Source organism: Anopheles funestus, chromosome X (assembly GCF_943734845.2).
Source record: "Anopheles funestus chromosome X, idAnoFuneDA-416_04, whole genome shotgun sequence".
NCBI classification, from domain to species: Eukaryota; Metazoa; Arthropoda; class Insecta; order Diptera; family Culicidae; genus Anopheles; species Anopheles funestus.
The window spans coordinates 15,776,612-15,796,567 of record NC_064597.1 but is presented as its reverse complement, the minus strand read 5'-3'; the positions used below and the strand labels follow the sequence as shown (position 1 = coordinate 15,796,567).

Genomic DNA, 19,956 nt, shown 5'->3' with positions numbered 1-19,956 from the left:
TTACACAGTTGTCATTTTTATTACATTTAGACTTTTTTTTCTTTTTGTTTTCTTTTCTTGAGCTATACGGTACACCGTTTTGGAAATGACATTCAGGACTGGATTCTTTTTTTTTAGTTTTAGCTTTTTTTGTTTTGTTTGTTTTTGCTTTTGCTTCTTTGTCTCGATTCGCCCCGGTTCGGTCACAAGGTACCCGTCGTCGGCGAAGAGAATGCACGCAGCCGGGAAGAGCCGGGCATGAGCGGTCGGGGTATGTATGTGTTTGTGTATATATATATATGTATATATGTATAGCCGCAAGAAGCGTTTTTGCGGGTCGGACTGCAGTTTTTTTTTTGTTTAAATCGTTTTGCTGGACACATGATTAGAAGTGTGATTTTGCTTTGTTTTGGCTGCACAAAATGCCTAAGATATACCCTTTGTTTGTTTGTTTGTTTGTTTGTGTATTTTTATCTCTTTGTCTCGTTACGTGTTTCTGTACGCGCACCGGGTGCCGATAACGCTAACTGATGCACTTCACTTGCAGCTTCCCGCTATTATACCCGAACAAACCTCATTCCCTTCGCGGCTCTTCGTCTGCTCTTGAGATTACTCGCCAGGTTCGGCATTAATTGCCATCCCTAACCGGATGACCTCTTCGTTTTTCGTGTCTTCTTTTTTTGCCACATGCACACACTTGCGTTTCGTTTTACAATTAATCAAAAGCGATGTATGACGGTTTCTTAAAAACATGATATTTTTTGCCTTGCTCGTGTGGGTTTTTGCTTATTTTGACATTAGTTTTCGAGGTTTTAGCGCTTCGTTTGCTGTATTTCGTTTTCGCTTGTAGTATCTGCCTATCTCCTCTTTCGCTAGCTCTCTTTCAGTCTCCCTTTGCTTAATCTCTTGACATGCTCTCTAAGTGGTGTGTATTAGACAAATGCTTTGTTTTGCGATGAGTTCTTGTTTCCATTATTAACTATTTGTTCGGTGTTTCACGCCATTACACGAATGATTTGTATCTGTTTTCCTTGTTTTGGATGTCTATGGTTTTGTTTGTTTGTGGGTGTATTTGTGTGTGTTTGTGTTAGATGTGAATGTGAATGTTTTGTTTTTTCCCTAACCACACATTTTTAAACCCCGCTCGGCATTTGGGGCTCACAACATGAATATCGCATACATTATATTTTTTTTTTGTTTTGTTTGTTTTATGAATGTCTGTAGGTCTGTACGATGCGCCCTTCGTCACGAAAGAAAAAAAAATCCATACAGGTAGCTTACCATCTATACATATATTATTTTGTTGTTGTTTGCTCCGCGCGCACTTGCAGTTGGTAAATGTTCAAACCGCCCGTCCGATGCGGGCCGATGTCGGCCATCACCGGCGCTGTGCGAAAGATACACCCACACATTACTCCGCGGACATGATACTGTGCACCTGCTCCAGCTTAAACGCCAGGCGCTGCTTCTGCGAGAACTCATCCTCCTCCAGTGTGACAGTCAGTTGCTCGTTGTATTTTACTGCGTACTGATAAAGCTCGTGTAGGGCGCAGTTTGTATTAAATTCGGTCGTGTGCAACTGTTGGGAGAGAGAAGAAGCAAGAGAAGGCAAAGGTGTTAGAGGGCACAGGGCTGCTTGGGGGGGAACGATCATGGTGGGGCTTGGAAACGTTGGTGGGCTTACACTCACCCTGGACTCCTCCGCGAGCATGGCGTTCATGTCCTGGTCGGAAATTGCAGGCATATCCCGGATGTCGTTATAGTAACGCTCCACCCATTCACGGTACGAGGGAATGTCCTTGGCATACAGCAGCTTCGAGCTAGGTGAATCTTTCCCTGTGGTGAGAAGGTGAGAACAGCACACAGGCATTAGATTTTGCAAAATAAAAAAAAATGGCCAATGTATGGTAAGATTTGCTGCTGTATATACCTAGCCTGTGGTCCGACGTTGAACACGAGTCCATGAAGGTTTGAGCCACAACCGAAAGGCAAGAGTCCACGATGTTGGACTTATGTATATCAAACACGAAGTTAGGATTTTTAATGAGATTTACCCAGAATCTGTGTGAAGGAAAAAACAAAAGTAAAAGAGCAAAACAAAAAAAAACGCAAATCATTAGTTACGATTCAACGGACTCCCCTTCAGAATGCGGGCGTGAACTTACCGTAACGGTAAACTGTTACTCTTCCAAGTGTGCACAACCTCCGGATCGGTAATACCATGTAAGAGTGCTTGATCATCTAGAAAGTCAAACATATACTTTATTGCTAAGGGCAGTGCGGAGCCACGGTGCGCGGTACTGAAGATGGTTTCGAACAAATCGTCGACAAACTTCTGGAGTGTACCCTGTGGAGACGAAAGCAATAGTAGGAACAGTTAGTTTCGTGCACAGCAGGATTTATCGAAGTGCCGCTCTTACCTTAGTGGCTAGCAGTCGTGTTAGATAAATCTCCGAAACCATCTTGTTCACCCGTTCGCCCTCCTTCGAACCGTCGCTGTCATGGTGTTTTACCAGGTGCCAGTACTTGAGACTGTTCTCCTGCAGGTCGACGTTCATTGGGCTGCCGGCGCGGCTGAACGGTGGCGACGGCGAAACAAACTTCGATATGTTTAGTGTTTCGTACTTGTGGATCTTCTCCGAGTACTTTTCGCCGAGCAGCGTTATGTTGTAGATGGAGCTTTCCTTCGGCACCAGGCTGAGACAGGAACCCTCGCTCACACGGTAATGGTGCAGCGTGTTTAGCTTTTTCCACTCACCGTCCGTCTTCGAGGTCGAATCCTCATCGTACAGGATGAGCCGACCGGTTGCACCGGTACGCCATTCGAGATCGAGATCCTCCTTACGGGGCCGCTGGCTCCATGGGATCGCCTTATAGATCGTGTCGAGACACTTCTCCTTTACCTGCCCGATGCTGTCACAGTCCAGCACCTTTACCGGAATGTTTTCTGTGTTCGTTGGTATCATCTCGATGTTGTTGCACAGTATCGGCGGTTGCGTAATGCTCGCGTACACCGTTATCACCTTAAACTCAATCATCTGCCGGATCAGCTTTTCCTCGCTCAGCGAGTAGCGTGCCTCGTGCGTGATCGCATCAACCGGACCCTTGTCGATCTGTCCCTTAACCGCACGGAACAGCATGTACAGCGGTTCACCGGCACACTCCTTCAGGAACTTGTACAGCAGAAAGGTAAACCAGGCGGACAGCATCTTCTCCGCGACCGACTCGGTACGGCGCAGCAGCAGCTTCGGGTGCGATTTACCATCGATACACTTCTCGATCAGCTCGGCCAGCAGCGTCTTCAGGATGTCGGTGCAGTACTCGAGCTTGCTCTGCAGCGTCACCATTATCAGCGAGGCAACGTTAACGCGCTCGCGCATCGAAAAGTAGCGATTGCTTTCCAGCGTCCGGATGAAAAGCAACAGGAATGTCTTGTTCATGACGAGCTGCCCAAACAGCCGCAGGCCCTTCTCCTTTCGCAGCAGCTCCGGTTTTTCCCACTGCAGCACCACATGGTCGTCATGGTTCGGGAAGAGAATCTTCATCGCGTACGTACGATAGTCCAGGTACGGTATGCCACCGGACGTGATGTCACCGCCAAGATCGGTCATTTCCGTCTGCAGCTCCGCGAACGCTTCCTTACATTCCGCCGCGACACGCAGCTCAAGGATATCCATCTGCTCCTGCATGTTCTTCAGCACGCGATTGTTTTCGCTCGTCTTCTTGCGATAGGCAATCACCAGCGCGACGAACACAAAGAAGAACAGTGCAATCGCTATCACCACACTGAACGTCACCGCATTGCTGCTGAAGCTCGGCAGTATGCCAGCGGATGTGTACACCATATAGCCGATATCAAACTGAAGCGAATTGCCGACAATTACCTTGACGTGCACCTTCTTCGCATCCGGATTTTTCGGTGGCAGACAGGTAACCTGCTGGCGCGACATCGACGTTATGTTGCAGATACCGTGATCACCGATCTTCACCACCACATCACTGTACTTGCACGCACGATCAATGTTGCGCCCGTTAATGTTCAGGTACTCACTGTTAAAGTACTTCACCTCGTCGAACGGTTGATACGTTGGGTTCGGGTACAGCTCAAAGTAGCTGCCCCACTGGGACGATAAGTTCCGCACAGTCATCACATCGTTCATGATGAAACCGTACTCAAGATTGATCGGGTCGTCCGACTCCCCGAACGGGTCCTCCTCCTGCAGATCAATCTTCGGCGAGTAGCATTCCATCAGCTGCGGATTAATGATGTTACACTCGTTCAGCGATATTTGCCCATTATAGTACACGTAGATCTGGGGACGCTGAATCGAGCCAAAGTTACGACCGTGTACCGCCATCTTGATACCACCCGCCGGAATTCCTGTACCGCAGAAACAGATAAACAATAAGGGAGGAGGTTAATATTTATAACTTTGTTATCGCAGAGTGTTTGAATGGAAGTTCATCTCCACGACCACTGTACTTGTTATGTTAATGTAGCGACATTAGCTTTTTATCTTCAGTATTCTCTGGCAGTTAGTTGTGATACCATTTGTGTATCGTCAGCTGCGACAATTCTGTCGTACAGTGAGCAACAAGTAGAGCGCTATCAGCGAATTTAAAATGGCTATTACTAATTACCATCAAGGCAATTATGTTGCTTCATACTGTCAACTCCATTCCGGACAAAGAAGCCTTCGCAATGCGCTTTGTTTCTCCCGGATATAGGCAATCTCAAGTTTTCTCTCATAGATCCACGTCTGAGCAGAAGACAAACAGACAAGAAAGAATCTTAATCCTATTGAATACTGGAGTTGGGTAAAGAGTGCCATTGAAATCCAAGATTGAAGTGCATTGAAATTCCTCCAAGATAATATCGATAGCAAATATTTAAAGCAAACCTCGAAAGGCTTCTTCTTCAAAAAATCGAGACCAAAACGAAGGAACATTGCTAAGTTCACCAAAAAGCTAAACTAAGCTAAAAACTTGTGAACAAGTAGTTTCTTTTTGTTAGTCCCCGAATAAAATTGCGTAGTCACATTCAGATGATGGTTTTACTGCTGCTCAACAATTTGAGAACCGCCTGCAGATAACTTTAATTGACTTACCTTTAGCCGTTTTGCTCTCCCCGGAAGACACCAGCTCAATCCATGGGTCGGGAACGTACTCAAACAGGTCGCCATTCAGCTCGCGCACACCATTATCGAACACCATCTTTAGCTTGCCCTGCATCGGGCTCGGTACGGAGGTGGTCCGGCACGTAGCCTCCCGATCGTTCGTACTCAGTATCTCGCACGGATGCTGATCGAGGAATGCACGGACCCGGCTGCCGGTGTTCAAATATCGGCCCATAATTTTGATCGTCGTACCGCCCGATATCGGTCCATGCTTTGGTTCGAAGTTTTCAATCTCCGGATCGACGAACTCAAAGTCGTTCGCTGACTCACCGCGGAAGTCCGATATCTGTACCACAACCCGGCCCGACCGGTGCGACTTCACGCCCGGTCCGTCCACGCTGCACACGATCTCCTTCGTCTGCACGTACAGCTCCCGGAACGGCATGCAGTCAATGCCGGCGATCTTGATACCACCGTACACGTCGTCGTACTTCTTGCCCAGATTGATGCCACGGATCGTAATGTTGGTGCCACCTTCCCACGGGCCCGTTTTTGGATCGAACGAGTGAATTTCCGGATTCGGGCAGGTTTGCTGATTGTTCAGCCAGTCGGTTTTGTTCTGTCCCTCGACCTTGCCGGAGATACCACACTGATCCTCCACCTCGCACGTGTTGGATGACGAGCACCAGCCACACTTGTACTTTTCCTCCAGCGCCAGACAGACACCACAGCTGTCGGACATATCTCGGCAGCGATAGATGACCACTGTAAAGGTTGAAAAATTATTAATTACCATTTTGCGTATGATCGGTTTACGTCACCGCAAACAGCACGCTTTACTTACCGTGGATATTGTTCGGATTGTCCAACGGTTTCGAACCGCCCCAGATGACCGCAAACGTTGCGTTCAGCTTGGACGTTTTTGCCGTGTAGGTAAACTCCATCTCGTCACAGTAGATGGTGTCGCCTAGCAGTTGTGCATTGACGCTCGTCACCCTACCCTCAACATTGAATTGACACACGAAGCGCGTCTGCACGATGAATTGACCGATGATATGTACCTTCACCTTGACGGATTTTTTCGAACCAGCCGGTACCAGTATCTCCGAACCGTCGCCGGTAACGTTGATCGTGGGACAGAAGCCTGGCCCGGACCGATAGCTCGGCCCGATACGGCTAATGCCCGTCACCAGGATATCGTTGCGACAGTTTTCCGCCGTATCGTGTGTGCAACGGTGCGCTTCGACGCACCAATCGCACGGGAACTTGGACGATACGCACTGCGTGCAGGAAAGATGGGTGCTACAGTCGAAAAAGGTGAACGTCGTCGAGACGATGTCCGGTCCCTGGGACGTTTTGATTGATAGTGTCGCGTTAAAATGGTCTAGCGAAAAAATGAAAAGGAAAAGAACAAACAAAAGTAATATTAGCATTGAAAAATGAACTTGGTTTTCAGCACACTCAAACACTCACTTTCGCCATATCCAATCTGTGGCAACAGGTCCGTCCGGGGGGTGGTACAGTTGACGCCGTTACGCTTCTTCGTCGCGTTCGTAATGATCGGCTTTTCCATGCTGGCAAACGTGAACGCACACACGAGCGGTTCCTTCAGGTTTGGCAAATTCTCTATGATAAGCTCTAGCGTGCGTGCGGTTGTGCGCTGCAGCTGATGGGGCGTCACACTCGTGATGGTGGTACATTTGCCCGATTTGTAGCTTAACCACGAAAGGGGATCCTTCGAACTGTCCTGACACTCGTACCGTCGGCTACATTTGTTCTCGAGCGAACACCAGCCACAGAACGGATCCTTCGCCGACAGGCACGAATGGCAGGTCGTGTACACGGAGCAGTCGTATATGCGAATCTTGAACAGCTTGTACATCGACATCATGTACAGATCATCATGCTCCGGATCGAGATACATGTCCGGCTGGATCGGTGACCCAAGGTCCACGTTCATCATCGCGTACTGCATCGCGGATGTGGACGATTCCATCACGATCTTTTTCAGCTGGCCCGTTTCAGTGCCGATAAACACCACCGTAAAGTTGGACGTAGCCGTTACCGCAACCGAGGTCATACGTTCCTCCGACAGTATGACGGCTAACGATGCAACAGCCTGCTCACCACCGAGCGGTGAATTTACGTCCAATCCACAAAAATCTTCCCCAATCGTTTGCAGCTTTGTCGCGATGCAGGGCATATTCTGCGAGATGTAATCCAAACCACGGAGACCCTCACCGTTGTAGCACATCTTGATGTTGTGCATGAACTTTTTCCTTATCGCCTTCAGCGAGTACACGCACAGGGCCGATTTGTTTGCGCTCGGTGCATCGAACACCGCAAACAGCACATCATCGTTCGTGGTGATTTCGAGACTTTGCGCCAACTCGTGGCCCGGTTTGCCGACGTACGCGGCACTGACCGTCTTAAACTTGGTGCCATCCTTGCTGGTACAGTCGACCGGTATCTCCGTGTACGAATGGTAGTGCGAATCGTCCTGACAGATGCGTACCAGCTTCGTAATGCGCTCCTTCGATGCGTAATGCGAGCTGCTCTTGTACTGCGTCGTTAGGAAGTAGGAGAATCGCTCCGAGCTGAACCCGTACACGTAGTTTATGATGTACGTTTCGCGCGCGTAATTGTTCACGAACAGCCGTGTACCGGTGGTGACGGCGCTGGCCGCGAGCTGAAATAAACGATCCCGCGCAAGGCTGCGCGATGATACCGCAGGTATTTCGCTCCGGTACGGTGAATTGCCGGTGAACGTGACCGCCACATACAGGACGTTGTTCTCCGCGGACGTCAGCGGCGGTCCGGGCGCAATGAATGCGACCGTACTGGCGTTGGCGGTGTTTGCCACCACCGCTTCCAGCACCTCCTGCTCGACGATGCTGATATTGTGCAGGTTGCGGATGTGACAGATGCCCTGAAACAGGGAACCGCACACGATCAGGTTCTTCGCATTGCTGTCTATCAGCAGCATCTTGTTAACGTTGTCCATCGGTGTTTTGACCGCACCGCCTGGACATTCAAGTATCGTACACTGGTACGAATCATTCTGCGGTCCGGTCGTCACGACCGTCAGGATGTTTAAATCGTTCGTTATCTGGTAGAGTTTGTTTACCGCTCCCACGTAAACCTGTTTTGTGACGATGCAGCAGGAGGAAAAAGAAAAGATAAAACCCAAACCCCAGCATATTAGTTAGACGTTCGTGTAACATTTGCTGAAGCTATATCCAACGGATCTACTCACACTTCCGGTGCTTCTGTCCACCGCCAGGTGGTTGAGTGTAGAATTAAAAACTATTTGACTAACTAGTCGACTGCTAAGGTCTGTGGCATTGCTTCCCTTCGATGGGAAATTGTGATTGGCTTGCGGTTGGGCGCACAGTACGCTGATGAGGATGATGAGGACGATGCCGGTGCGCTGGAACCGCTCCATTGCTAAGATCGCTGCAAAAAGAAAAAAAAGCGAAAGAAAAAATGGTGAGTGCGTGCAAAGGAAACGCACACACATCGATCGAGTTTGGCATTTGATGTGTAAACTCCCTGACCGGAAAATGTCTACCATTTCTCATGTAATGCAAACACACACTCGCACACATACACACACACAACCCCTAGTGGGGAACCCTAGTGGGGCTTATTATTATGTTTTTTTTTACTGGTTGGTTCTACATCGAAGTAAGAATTTCGATAGCGACCGACCAGAGTAAAAACCAAAATGGACACCCAGTATCGCGCCTAGTAACCAGGAGGACCACCACACCACACCACCCGGTACCAATCACCCAAAAAAAACCGTTTTCTTCCCATGCTGCGCGCAACAACCGGCAACGAAGAGGCTGGAGAAGGGCGGGGGAAATGGGAAGAGGACACAACCGTGACGCATGCGCCTCGAAATTCGTACCTTCGCCACACAGTAACTGTGCGTCCTGTGCAAGGGTGGAACTTACATCGTCCCGTAACCCCATCCCCGTACTACCCATTCGTTCACCCACGCCACCAACCGGGTTCGGGTGGTGTAATGAACGCGCTCTACAGCGCCGTTATCAGCCTGCGCCTTGGTGTATCTCGTTGGTGTAATGGGTACCAATTTTTTGCCCTCCCCGTAGCACGTAGTACAACCTTCGATGGTATTAAATCGACACCACGAGATGTAATGCCAGTTTGTAATATCAGTTTTCTTCTATTCTCATTCTTCTGCCTATCAGGAGTAGATGGGAATGGATCAGAAGGACGTTCTTGGCGTAAAATGATACGAGCCGCTTGGTCGTTTGATGGTCCTTCTCATGACGTGCCGATGGTCCACCACCAACGGAACTCACGAGTTCAATGTGCTGTACAGCTTTGTGAGGTTATTGTACAGCTGATAGAACTTCATCGTTGAAGAGAATTCCTTCTACAAAAACATTTGCATCCATCTTTAAATCTAAACACTCGCGCCCATGTACTTGACCTCAGCTTTTGGGGGACCAGACCATTTAGTACCGCTTCTTAATAGCAGCGATAAAATAGATGACTTCCGTATATTATACAGCACTGTTATCTTCGGTCCGACTAAAACGAGAACACAAAGCTAATTGAACCAAACGTGTAAAGCTCTGGATACACGAATGGACTTGTCTTGACCACCACCGCGAGAATAAATGGCAGATTTTTTTTTTGCAAGATGTCTCCCGATGTCCGTTTCCTTTCTTCGGTTTTGCTGTCGACAGTTGTGTTTTTTTTTTTGTTGCGATGATGCCATTGTTAAGGTTGATCGTTGCACACAACAGCCGCGTGTGTGTGGTTTGATGAAGTTGATATGCAGGGTTTGGTTCATTGTAGACGTTGATAGCAGCTGCCCTTTAAGTGGTTTAACTTTATAACGCATTTGACCAGCGCAAAAGCGACCGTAACGATACAGTGTAACACATGTGCGGTTGCATTCCTATCGTATGATAGAACAATCATGTCGGTGGTCGCTTGTCTCCGGTCTACGTCATCGGCGACCAAGTGGCCAAAGCGGTGCGTTTATGTTTCGAGCGTCCCCTCCCCACCCGGAGTGGGATTGCAGTTGTAAAGATCTTTTCATTTTTTTTCCTTGTGTGCGATATGGTGAACTCATCGTTTGGGGTGTTTTGTTTGTATGGAAGCGGAAGAAGCAGTGGTGGTTATTTTAGTGGATTAGTAATGCAAACGCTCACGCAATATCCATCAAACAGAAGCACAAACAATAATAATATTAAGCTGGGGAGAGTGGGGGGGAATGGGGTTGGGAAAACAAAACAGGGAAAGAAAGAACCATATGGAGTATTCTGATTGGTTTCTACAGCTTCTTGAGATCATCGTTTCAAGCATAATCCGGGCACGGTTCCAACTCTCATCAGAGAAAGCAAGCAAAACAAGAAAACACATCCCGTTTTGTTTTCCATTTTTCTCCAACCCGGTCCCGGGGATTTTTTTTTTCTTGCCAAAAAAGTTTATCACAAGCTAAGAATCATTTCCCATTTTCCAATAACAATTATTTCGGGAAATCAAATTGCGAATTGTCCCGGAAAAAAACAGGCGTTCGTGTGCACTTCCTGATTCTGGCCATGCACCGAATTGGAAGGGAAGTAAACTGTAGAAGCCTCATTCTACTCACTGCTTTCACAACTCTTCTTCAATCCACAGGGGACTTAAACGGGGGTGGGGGGCAGGGAGCGGTTTGATAGCACCCGAACGATGGTTCCCGTGGGGATTCATTCATTTTCTCTTTGTAATCACACACAAACACACATACATACACACACACGGAGCCCAAGAAGATGGGGCAGGGATGTAAGTGCGCCCACCGAATGCAACCAACGCAACACCACGCAACTGCACACACAATTACATACACTAAAGCGCACGAAAGTGAGGAATGTACGCCAGAAGGGAGCATAAGGGTGAGGGATGGAGGGAGGCGAAGAGATACAAAGAGAGAGAGAGATCACGCCTTTTTTTGTTCTCTTCTGTATAATATTTTCCCATGTCTTTAGCAGGAAAGGTTTTTTTCTAGCAGCGGACAAGCAGTAACTTCTGGAGCGGCTGCCATTTTCGCTACACGATGTAATGTATACGTGTGTGTGTGTGTGCGTGTATGTGTGCGCGCGAGAGAGACGTCGTCGTGCGTGATATTTGTTGTTGTTGTTTTCTTCTCTTTACTGTCACAGGGTTACTCTTCCACTTTGTCTTACATCTTCACAGTACACGCTTATGTTACACATTTTTGCTCACATTCTTTTTCGCTCTGTCTCTCGCTCTCTCGTTTATCGCTCTTTCTCCTGGGTATTGCAAAAAAAAACAGGGCTACGCGCCCGTCCACGCACATATAAATCGAACCACTACCAGTAACCACCAAACCCTACTATTACACTGTTTCTACACTATTCTCACCATGACCGCGCGCGCTCACCACCAGTAACACTAACTTTGCAACACTTGCGTGCAGACATCATCATCACCACTTTGGTGGACGAAGGTCCGGATAAGCAGATTGACGACGGGCTCGGGGAGGGAATGAAGGATCAAAGAGCGCTCGAAGAACCCTTTTTTGACTTCTGCGAAAAGGTTGATACACATTTCTTTTCCGGTTAATGTTTTTTTTCCAGCCGGTTGGTAAGACGAAAAAAAAAAATTAATTACCCGGAAAACAGATGCAGCGGAAGTGGTCGCGACTTTGCTTTGCCCCAACGACAAACCCAACATAAACTTCACCTAATTCCATTTTCACCCGCGCGCACAATCAACCATAATAGCATCAATGCAAAAATGGTACAAAATCAAAGAGCTGCTAATCAAAGAAAATTCTCCTTTGATGCTGGCTGGGTACACATTGGGTTTTCCGGTTGTAGAGACTGTACTGGGGCGGGAAATAAAAAGATTTCCTTCCCTTTTTCGTACAGACAGACAGTAAATGCAACATATTTTCTCTAAGCAATAGACGGCTGCGTACGAGTATCGACTCAGATCAAACAGCCCGGAAGCACTCCTTGCTTTTCTTGACTTTTGATTCCTTTTCCGTTGTGATCCTAACCTCACCTTCCCGTACACAAAAAAAAAACCCACAATCAAGCGACCAGTTGGGCCTGTAGAATGAAACTTTTCTCCCCAAGGAAACTTATTCAAGTAAAAAAAAACCCATAATGTAGTAAATTGATGTAAAGCAGACAATGCGATGAATCCCCAAAACGCTCTAGAACTAGAGCACCGTCCCGCAGAAAGCCGAGGGTGGACAAACCTTCCGAAACAGATGCAGTCGGTGCAGTTTGCTCTCTTCCGAAAAGCCAAAATCCGGTGCTATACTGTCATTGCTGTTGCTGCTGGTACGACGGCTTGCTCCTGCTGTGGTGTTTGCTACTCCTGCTGCTTCAAGCCGCTACCACAACAGGGTGCTAAAACGATACTCGCCGGGTGTGTAGCTGCCTGTTTACCGTGCGGCTTCCGGTCCAGCAGCATACGTCGGTCAATCCTTTCCTTCGGAGACACACTTTTAAACACGGTCACTACTGTAAGGGGGGGGGGGGGGGGGGTGTAGCCGCCAAACTACCAAAAAGGTTGAGGGGATGAGATTCCGTGCTCGATTCCGCGCGCGGAAACAACTCCCTTTTTTTTGAACAGCGTTATTGTCTCGGTTTTGGTTCACTTCGAATTTGGTGTTTCTTTTTCGCTAAACTTCACTATTCGATTTTGGCCCGTTCGGCAAAGAATTTGATTTTCCTTTACGGACGCACAAAACACGGCCCGCGTACGCAACAGCGATGGCCGCTGGCGAACTGCTTATGTCTTCTGCTGTGTATGCTTCTCGGTCTGTCTTTACCACTGGTCAGCCTCTCTATCGCGTATGCTCGACACTGGCACTGGAAGTCTGCGCGTTCGCCGTTCACGCTGGGCAAGATTGAGCTTCTCCGCACACGACGACGATGACAAACGACGTGTACTGTACAGTCGGTATACGGTTGCTTTAGTGTGTGCGTGTGGGTTTTATGCTACGGTGAGAGCGGTTGCCTTTCTGCTAGGTTGCTGCTGCTGCTGATGCTGCTACAGCTATACCATTCGCCATGATGGGCCCCTGGAGTACGACAAAGAGATGATGCACACCAACACACACACAGATATACATGCAAAACCTTCGCAAGCAAATGCTGCTGTTACTGTCTTTGCCCAACACTTGCGTTCAACAATTGTCTTCCGCTATCGAACCGCCGTGACGGTTTTGCGGTACGGATGTTTTTTTTTTCATCGTTTCGAACGCAAAACCTTGCACGGGTTACATGTTGGCAACAATTTCTTCAATACATTCCGTGGAAAATTACTCCAGACCTAAAAAAATTTACCATACTCACGCACACCGCCACACCACGGCACAATTTCTTCAGCTTAAGAAGAGCAGTGCACGCACTCTTTCTCTTTCAATCATCTCATTCCAGAATATTAACCAGGCGCCAGAGACCGTTTTGCATTTCTCCCTCTCTCTTTCTCGCTCTCCTCTCTATGCGTTCCTGCAATCTCTCGTTCAGTCAAGGGCGTGCGTTTTCTCTCTCTCCCTCTCCCAGTTTTGTTTTTTGGTTCAACCTCCCACACAGTCTCACGCAAACAGTGGTTTACAAAAAGGAATGCAGCGTCGCTGTGCCACAGGCAAACGGAACGGTACGAAACAGCACGTGGAACACGGGACGGTACGTGCGGGTGAAACGTGCGGTGCCACTAAAAACATGCACAATCTAGCAAGGCGCGTCGGCGAACGAATGAAAAGGACCGATGGCGTATTTTCTCTCTCCTCCTCTTTACTGTTCCCACAACCCCATTTTCCCTTCTTTAGCTTTTTTTCTCCTCCTTTCGCTCTTTACACCATCTTCCAAAACGACACAGTTGGCTTTTGGGAAGGAAAAATTGTTGCCCTCGAAGTGTGGTACATGCACATGGACGAATAACACAGTACGGTACGCAACTGTACCATCGTTTTCACTTATCATTTGCATTTATATTTACCTTGCTTGCTTTTAACTACGATATTTTACGATTTTACTGTTAGCCTACACTTTACATTGCTTAAAACTTGGGATCTCATCTTGCCGTCGTCCACTCTTGTTGATTCGTGCTGCTTTTTACTGCTTCTTCTACTTCTTGTACCGTTTTGCTTGGTACGCTCCCTTGCTGGTGCTGCTACTAGTAGTTCGCTCGCTCTACTCTTGTCGTTGCCTTTCTTTCTCTCCTTTGCGTAAGATAGCAGGCCATGACGCATGAAAATGTGCAACGAATACGGTGAAAAAGGATGCTTTGTTTCGTTTGATGGATGAGATACGTTTACACCCGCTAGTCGAACGATCCTAGCAGCAAGGATTCCGCAACTGGATTTCAATTTATCTGGCGAATATTGCGATACGAAAATCTTTATTGAATATTGCCATAACTAAAACGATTTATGTGCGGTAGTTTTAAAATTTACAATCCTGTTACAGAGAAATCGTAACTGTACGTCATAGCTAAATGATTTGACGGTTGAAACTTAAATTATATTTTCTTTCTCAATTTGTTCAGCTGAAAGTATGAAATATTTCTTAAATTTGCTTGCTCTATTTAGTATTTCTAGTTGAAGAACAAATTCTGTCTAAAATTTAAATAAAACATTGTTTTATTCGTTGTTAAAATTCTTACCATTGTTCATTACAACACACCATGTACGGTTGTCGAGTGAACCCTTTCAACGCGACTGTCTAAACTCGAACCAAACGTCAACCCAAACCTCGTCCAACGGCGGTTGACGTGCCGCGCACGGTTCCCCTTGCGCAGCATCCCTTGTCAGTGTACAGTTTGGTGTGGATTTGATTTAATGGCTCTGATACACGCAAGGTAAACAGAATGTGCAGAAACATAAACAAACCGTATTTTCGGCGATTATTCCACCACCCGGAAGTGTGTCCCGTCGTCCGGCACCGGCGCTAACTGTTTGCCGATCACAAAACGCACGGCAAATGTGAAAAATTGCCCCGAAACGTACCGTTTCCGCATGACTGATTTTCACGTTCAATTTGCATTCGATTAGAGCTCCAATGATGGCTGGCAGGGTTCGGTAGCGAATCTTGCAGGAATGCGCCACAGCATGATGGCTGCCCATCTCGTTTCGTTGCTTCTGTGTGGTAGTGGAGAGCGTTTTCTGTCATTTCTCCAGCGCATGGTCTTACCTAGCACGAAGGTCTGGATTGTTTAATATTTAAAAAAACGTTAGATGGCAGTAAATCAAAAGCACAATCCGTATGCTATATTTTTACTAGTGAACAAACGGTAAAAGTAAATACTTACGAGCACGATACGAAGTCGTTACAAATGTTTTGCTGCTGACTAAAGCAACAAACATACGGTTCGATTGAAAGCAAAAGAAGATTAATTTTTGTTTTCCTTCGTTTTACGTACGTGTAAAAGCTTGAGTATTGAAAATTATAACAGAAAGTCCTTTTTGTTCCTTTTTTTAGCAACACTTACAGAAAAGGCGGACAATTTTTGAAATCGCGTCCCTGAAGCAGTTTCACCTAAGTGTATGCATTGCACATGCGTTGCTTTTGAATTCGAAACCCATCTGACAATGGACAACACACGATGGTTTTTAAAATCATTTGTAACTTCCAGAATGGAAAAGTATTATTGCATCACGTTGCTTGCATGCGTAACTTCGATGAACACGCTGTACGGCGAGTGACGGTTTCTAGTTACAGTGAGAATCTTTTTGCTATATTAAATAATACCCATCTAAAGTGTTTGCACACCACAGCGTACACACCCACGCGTAAAAGAAAAGCGCGCAAAATAATGTGATCATTGCATAGAAGTATGTGTGCAAGGCGACGGAACAAACAAACGCAAATGACATCGTACGGCAGATGGTCTCCTGTTGAAAATACTAAAATGTTTGCTGAAGCTTTTCATCCAACTAATGTTTGCGACAAAGTAAATGAAACAATGTACGAAAAACAGAAAACAAATTGGCGGTTGTTTTTCTTGTTTTTCACAATCACAGGAAGCACATCTGCAAAAAACGTGCAGGTTTCGCACTAGTGTTTCAGCTGAAAATTGTTATTTCATTTTTTAAAAAACACACACCAACTGACATTTTGTCCAAATTATTCCCGCTTAAACTTTTGCAGCCTCGATCGTACGCATAAAAATGGTCCAGCGTTCGTACTTAACGGGCGCTTTTCCACCGCACGTAAGTAAGCACAAGCACACGCGGACGAAGCGAACGACCATGCGGTCCCAAGATGCCCGCTTTAAGAAATTGGATAAAAATACGATTCGGTAGCCCCCGCGGTTTGGGGATTGGTTCGCATTTTAATGCATCGTAAAACAACATCGTGAAGAAAAAAAAACCGACTGTGACTCGATGTGTGTTGATCACTAATGCTAACAATGTTTCACTTTTCTTCCTCCCAATTTCCCAATTACCCGCCCTTTGCATCTTTTTTCTTCCCACACACTTCTTTCTACTTGCTGCAGCATGGAATACAAAAACGAAGGTAATCGAATTGTAATCATTGATGTTTGCTGTGTTTATATCATGAGTTTCTTTGCAAGCGATGGAACGCACAAACCACAAAACACAATGTGTGACACATTTATTCGTTTATATTTAAGCGGACGACATTTAGTGCTATGAGTTTTTATCTTTTCTTTATTTTTTCATATTAATTTTCCATCACAGGATAAAACTTTTTTAGACTTTTAGGTACTCTGGACTTTACGAGTCCATATCGAAAAATTTATTATTAATTCTGAATGTTTCTTTTTTTCTGTCGGTTTTGTCTCACTTGTTGTGCATTTCGCCAATCAACCACGTGCCCGTAGGCCACAGCGGCGTCAATCAGCTGGGAGGTATATTCGTTGGCGGTAGACCTCTGCCTGATTCCACACGCCAACGCATCGTGGAGCTGGCCCATGCCGGTGCCCGACCATGTGATATTTCGCGCATCCTTCAGGTGTCTAATGGATGCGTCAGCAAAATTCTCGGCCGGTAAGACACTTAGCGAATATGACAATCGCAGAGTTCCCTGTCTAATAGTCCGCCATCTTTGTCCGCAGGTACTATGAAACCGGTAGCATCCGGCCGCGGGCAATCGGTGGATCGAAGCCGCGCGTGGCAACGCCGGAAGTGGTGAACAAGATTTCACAATTCAAAAACAACTGCCCGAACATTTTCGCCTGGGAGATCCGGGACAAGCTACTGAACGAACGTATCTGTACGCCGGAGAACATACCCAGCGTAAGCACGCTCCATTTCTGAAGCGCGTTTGTTGATTCTAATCGCTTCCAACCCTTGCAAGCAGGTTTCCTCCATCAATCGGGTACTGCGCAATCTGGCCGCCCAGAAAGAGTTCAGCAAGAAGCCGCACGCATCGGACACACTCGGCGACGAGGTCGGTAGCTATCTTCAGGGGAAATCGCTCAATGATGCATCCTTCCTGCACTACAAGTACGGTGATAGTTGCCGCTCCATGCAGGGTGCGGAGTCCGTGCTGCGCATCAACGATACGTACAGCCGAGCTGGCGGTGGTGGTGTTGGTGGTGGCGGTGGTGGTGGTGGAGGAGGCGGTGGCGGCGGTACGGACCCGACCGATGTCAAACCGATCGCGGACGACGGGAAGAACCCATTCGCTAAACACTGCTTTACCAACCTAGATGCGGGAGTGCCCGGTACGGGGGCGGGCACGGGGACAGGGCCGGGCGGGCAGGGCACGAAGCAGGTCTTCGTCGATAATGATACCGAGCGGTTAAGCTTGAAGCGAAAATTGCAACGCAACCGTACGTCCTTCACCGTCGATCAGATCGAATTTCTTGAGAAGGAGTTTGAGCGGACGCACTATCCGGATGTGTTTTCCCGTGAACGATTGTCTTCCAAAACCAACCTGCCGGAAGCGAGAATACAGGTGAGGTTCTCTTCCATCGGTTAGCTTTCTGCCATATACATGCCAAAAGGACATCCTAAACTCTGAGACTAAGATGTCAAAGTTCATGTCTCGGAGGCGTATCGGAGTATTGGTACTATAAAGGCTTTGTGTAATCGTCTGACTATGACACTCTCGGCAGGTGATTGGTACTGCATTCTCCAGGTTTTAGAATGATCGGTTTACAGTAAGCATTTAGTGCATATCTCTACAATGAATATTTACTCATTGAACGACTTCAAAAGTATGATCACATATCATTTTGGTGTCTGCCTTGTTGATCGCAAACGAGAAGTTTATCACTGTTTGCTCTATTGCTGGCATGTCTATAAAAAAGGGAGCTTTTATAGAACCTTTCATCAAACACACCCTTACTAGATAACTAACACTTCGTACTTTTCCACAGGTTTGGTTCTCTAACCGACGGGCCAAATGGCGCCGGGAGGAAAAACAACGGTCCCAGGCGGTGTCCGAGGGCAGTTCGTCGGCAGCGGCCGCAGCGGCGGCAGCAGCAGCAGCAGCCGCGGCCGTCGCCGTACAGAACGCATCCATCTCTTCCTGCTCCCTGAACCTTAGCGCACCGCTCGTTTCGCACGTGTACGACTCGAACATGTGCGTGGAAGATTCGAACAGCAACTACCTGAGCAAAACGTACCCGCTGGAACCGTCGTTCCAGAATTTGGACGCACTGAAGTCACCACCTGCTCCGAACCATTCGGCCGCACCGCAACAGATCTCACCGGCCGCCATGTCCTTCAAGCTGTCCTTTCCGAACGCCAACCCGAATGCCGGTGGTGCTGGTGCGGTCGGTCCGAATGGTGGCGGGGGTGGTGGTGGTGGTGGTGGCGCTGGTTCGGCCGGGCCGGACGGTTCGACCGCGAACCTGATGGGTACGGTACCCACCCTCGGCAGCAATGCCGGATTCCCGCACGCATCTACCTCAGACGACAAGTCGCTGTACAACCATTTCGCCTACTCGGCCGCCGCCAACATGCATCACAGCTATTCGGCCGCAGCGGCGGCCGCCGTCGATCAGTCCTACAACGGGATGTACCTGAAGAACCAGCTGTACAACCTGCCGACCAATGCCGGCGTCCTCAGCTTCCAGTCCACGCTCGAGTGGAACAAAAGTTAATGGCACGGGGCCGCCCTCGAGTCGGCTCCATCATCGACCGGTGGCGACCGGTACCAGTAGCGCTACACTTAGGCTACTACTCTTAGCCTGATTTCATGACATACACCATAACAAAAAACGAGAAAGCGAAAACAGTAGAGCAAACATGTAATACAATTTAACTCGATGGTGCATAACGTGGGGAATGGGTTTGAATATAATATGACGGTTGGTTGTGTGTCACCTGATTAAGAAATGATAAAAAGAGATAATGAGCAAAAGAGAGAGAGGGCGAGTGATAAAGAGAGAAAAGGCAAAGTTATGTTACTAAACAAGAAATGAATATATCATTGCAAACGATGCATTACTGCATACGAAATGGCAAACAACGGTAATCGACACACGTTGCAAACCTAGCGGGAACGGAAAGGAAAGATGAAAGGATGGTTGTTGTCTCATGTTTGACATATAAGCTATTTTTTATAAAAATAAACAAACAAACAAAACCTGTGACCATTTAAAAAAGGTGAACGGAACAGCAAAATGGAGGAACGGGAAGCAACAGAAAACAAAACAATAGAAACGCCAATAAAGTATTAAAATGGTCGACGAAAGAGGGAGAGAGAGAGAAAATAAGAAATGAACGTATTAAAACAAAGCACAACAAAAAATTGAAGAAAAAACCTATTCAATACTTTAAAAAAACGGAATGTACAATAAATAGTGAAATCTTATTATTATTCCTGACGCAAGGCGTCCAATTGTACGTACCGTCCCGTGTTTGTGTCGTTTTTCTTCC

At 47.2% G+C, this 19,956-nt stretch overlaps 2 protein-coding genes across 5 annotated transcripts; one reads left to right on the top strand and one right to left on the bottom strand.

The window, feature by feature from the left end:
• LOC125764585 (plexin-A2) lies at nt 1–14,401 on the bottom strand. Of its 4 annotated transcripts, none has more exons than XM_049428970.1 (10): nt 14,100–14,401; nt 8,353–8,552; nt 6,570–8,238; nt 5,941–6,480; nt 5,088–5,861; nt 2,400–4,360; nt 2,145–2,326; nt 1,910–2,040; nt 1,664–1,815; nt 1–1,558 (listed from the first exon to the last, which is right to left on the bottom strand). In XM_049428970.1, the coding sequence occupies exons 2-10, from the start codon at nt 8,539–8,541 to the stop codon at nt 1,391–1,393; spliced, it is 5,766 nt and encodes a 1,921-aa protein (XP_049284927.1). In that variant the 5' UTR covers nt 8,542–8,552; nt 14,100–14,401; the 3' UTR covers nt 1–1,390. The 4 variants fall into 4 exon arrangements, with proteins under 4 accessions (XP_049284927.1, XP_049284935.1, XP_049284910.1 ...); XM_049428978.1 differs by lacking the exon at nt 14,100–14,401 and adding an exon at nt 12,349–14,090; XM_049428953.1 differs by lacking the exon at nt 14,100–14,401 and adding an exon at nt 8,668–8,709.
• Nucleotides 14,402–14,911: 510 nt separating this feature from the next.
• LOC125764870 (paired box protein Pax-6-like) lies at nt 14,912–19,923 on the top strand. Its single transcript, XM_049429507.1, has 6 exons — nt 14,912–14,960; nt 16,599–16,618; nt 16,947–17,112; nt 17,181–17,361; nt 17,426–18,025; nt 18,450–19,923. Exons 1-6 carry the CDS (start codon nt 14,941–14,943, stop codon nt 19,176–19,178), a joined length of 1,716 nt encoding a protein of 571 aa, XP_049285464.1. The 5' UTR covers nt 14,912–14,940; the 3' UTR covers nt 19,179–19,923.
• Nucleotides 19,924–19,956: the final 33 nt, after the last annotated feature.

Coding starts and splice junctions, on each gene's coding strand:
- LOC125764585 (XM_049428953.1), bottom strand. CDS start 8,704: ATGTGTGCGAGTGTGTGTTTGCATTACATGAGAAATG. Junction 8,239..8,352: donor TGGACAGAAGCACCGGAAGT/GTGAGTAGATCC, acceptor GTCACAAAACAG/GTTTACGTGGGAGCGGTAAA. Junction 6,481..6,569: donor ACAGATTGGATATGGCGAAA/GTGAGTGTTTGA, acceptor TTTTTTCGCTAG/ACCATTTTAACGCGACACTA.
- LOC125764870 (XM_049429507.1), top strand. CDS start 14,941: ATGGCTCTGATACACGCAAG. Junction 14,961..16,598: donor ATGGCTCTGATACACGCAAG/GTAAACAGAATG, acceptor TACTTGCTGCAG/CATGGAATACAAAAACGAAG. Junction 17,362..17,425: donor CGCCGGAGAACATACCCAGC/GTAAGCACGCTC, acceptor CCTTGCAAGCAG/GTTTCCTCCATCAATCGGGT.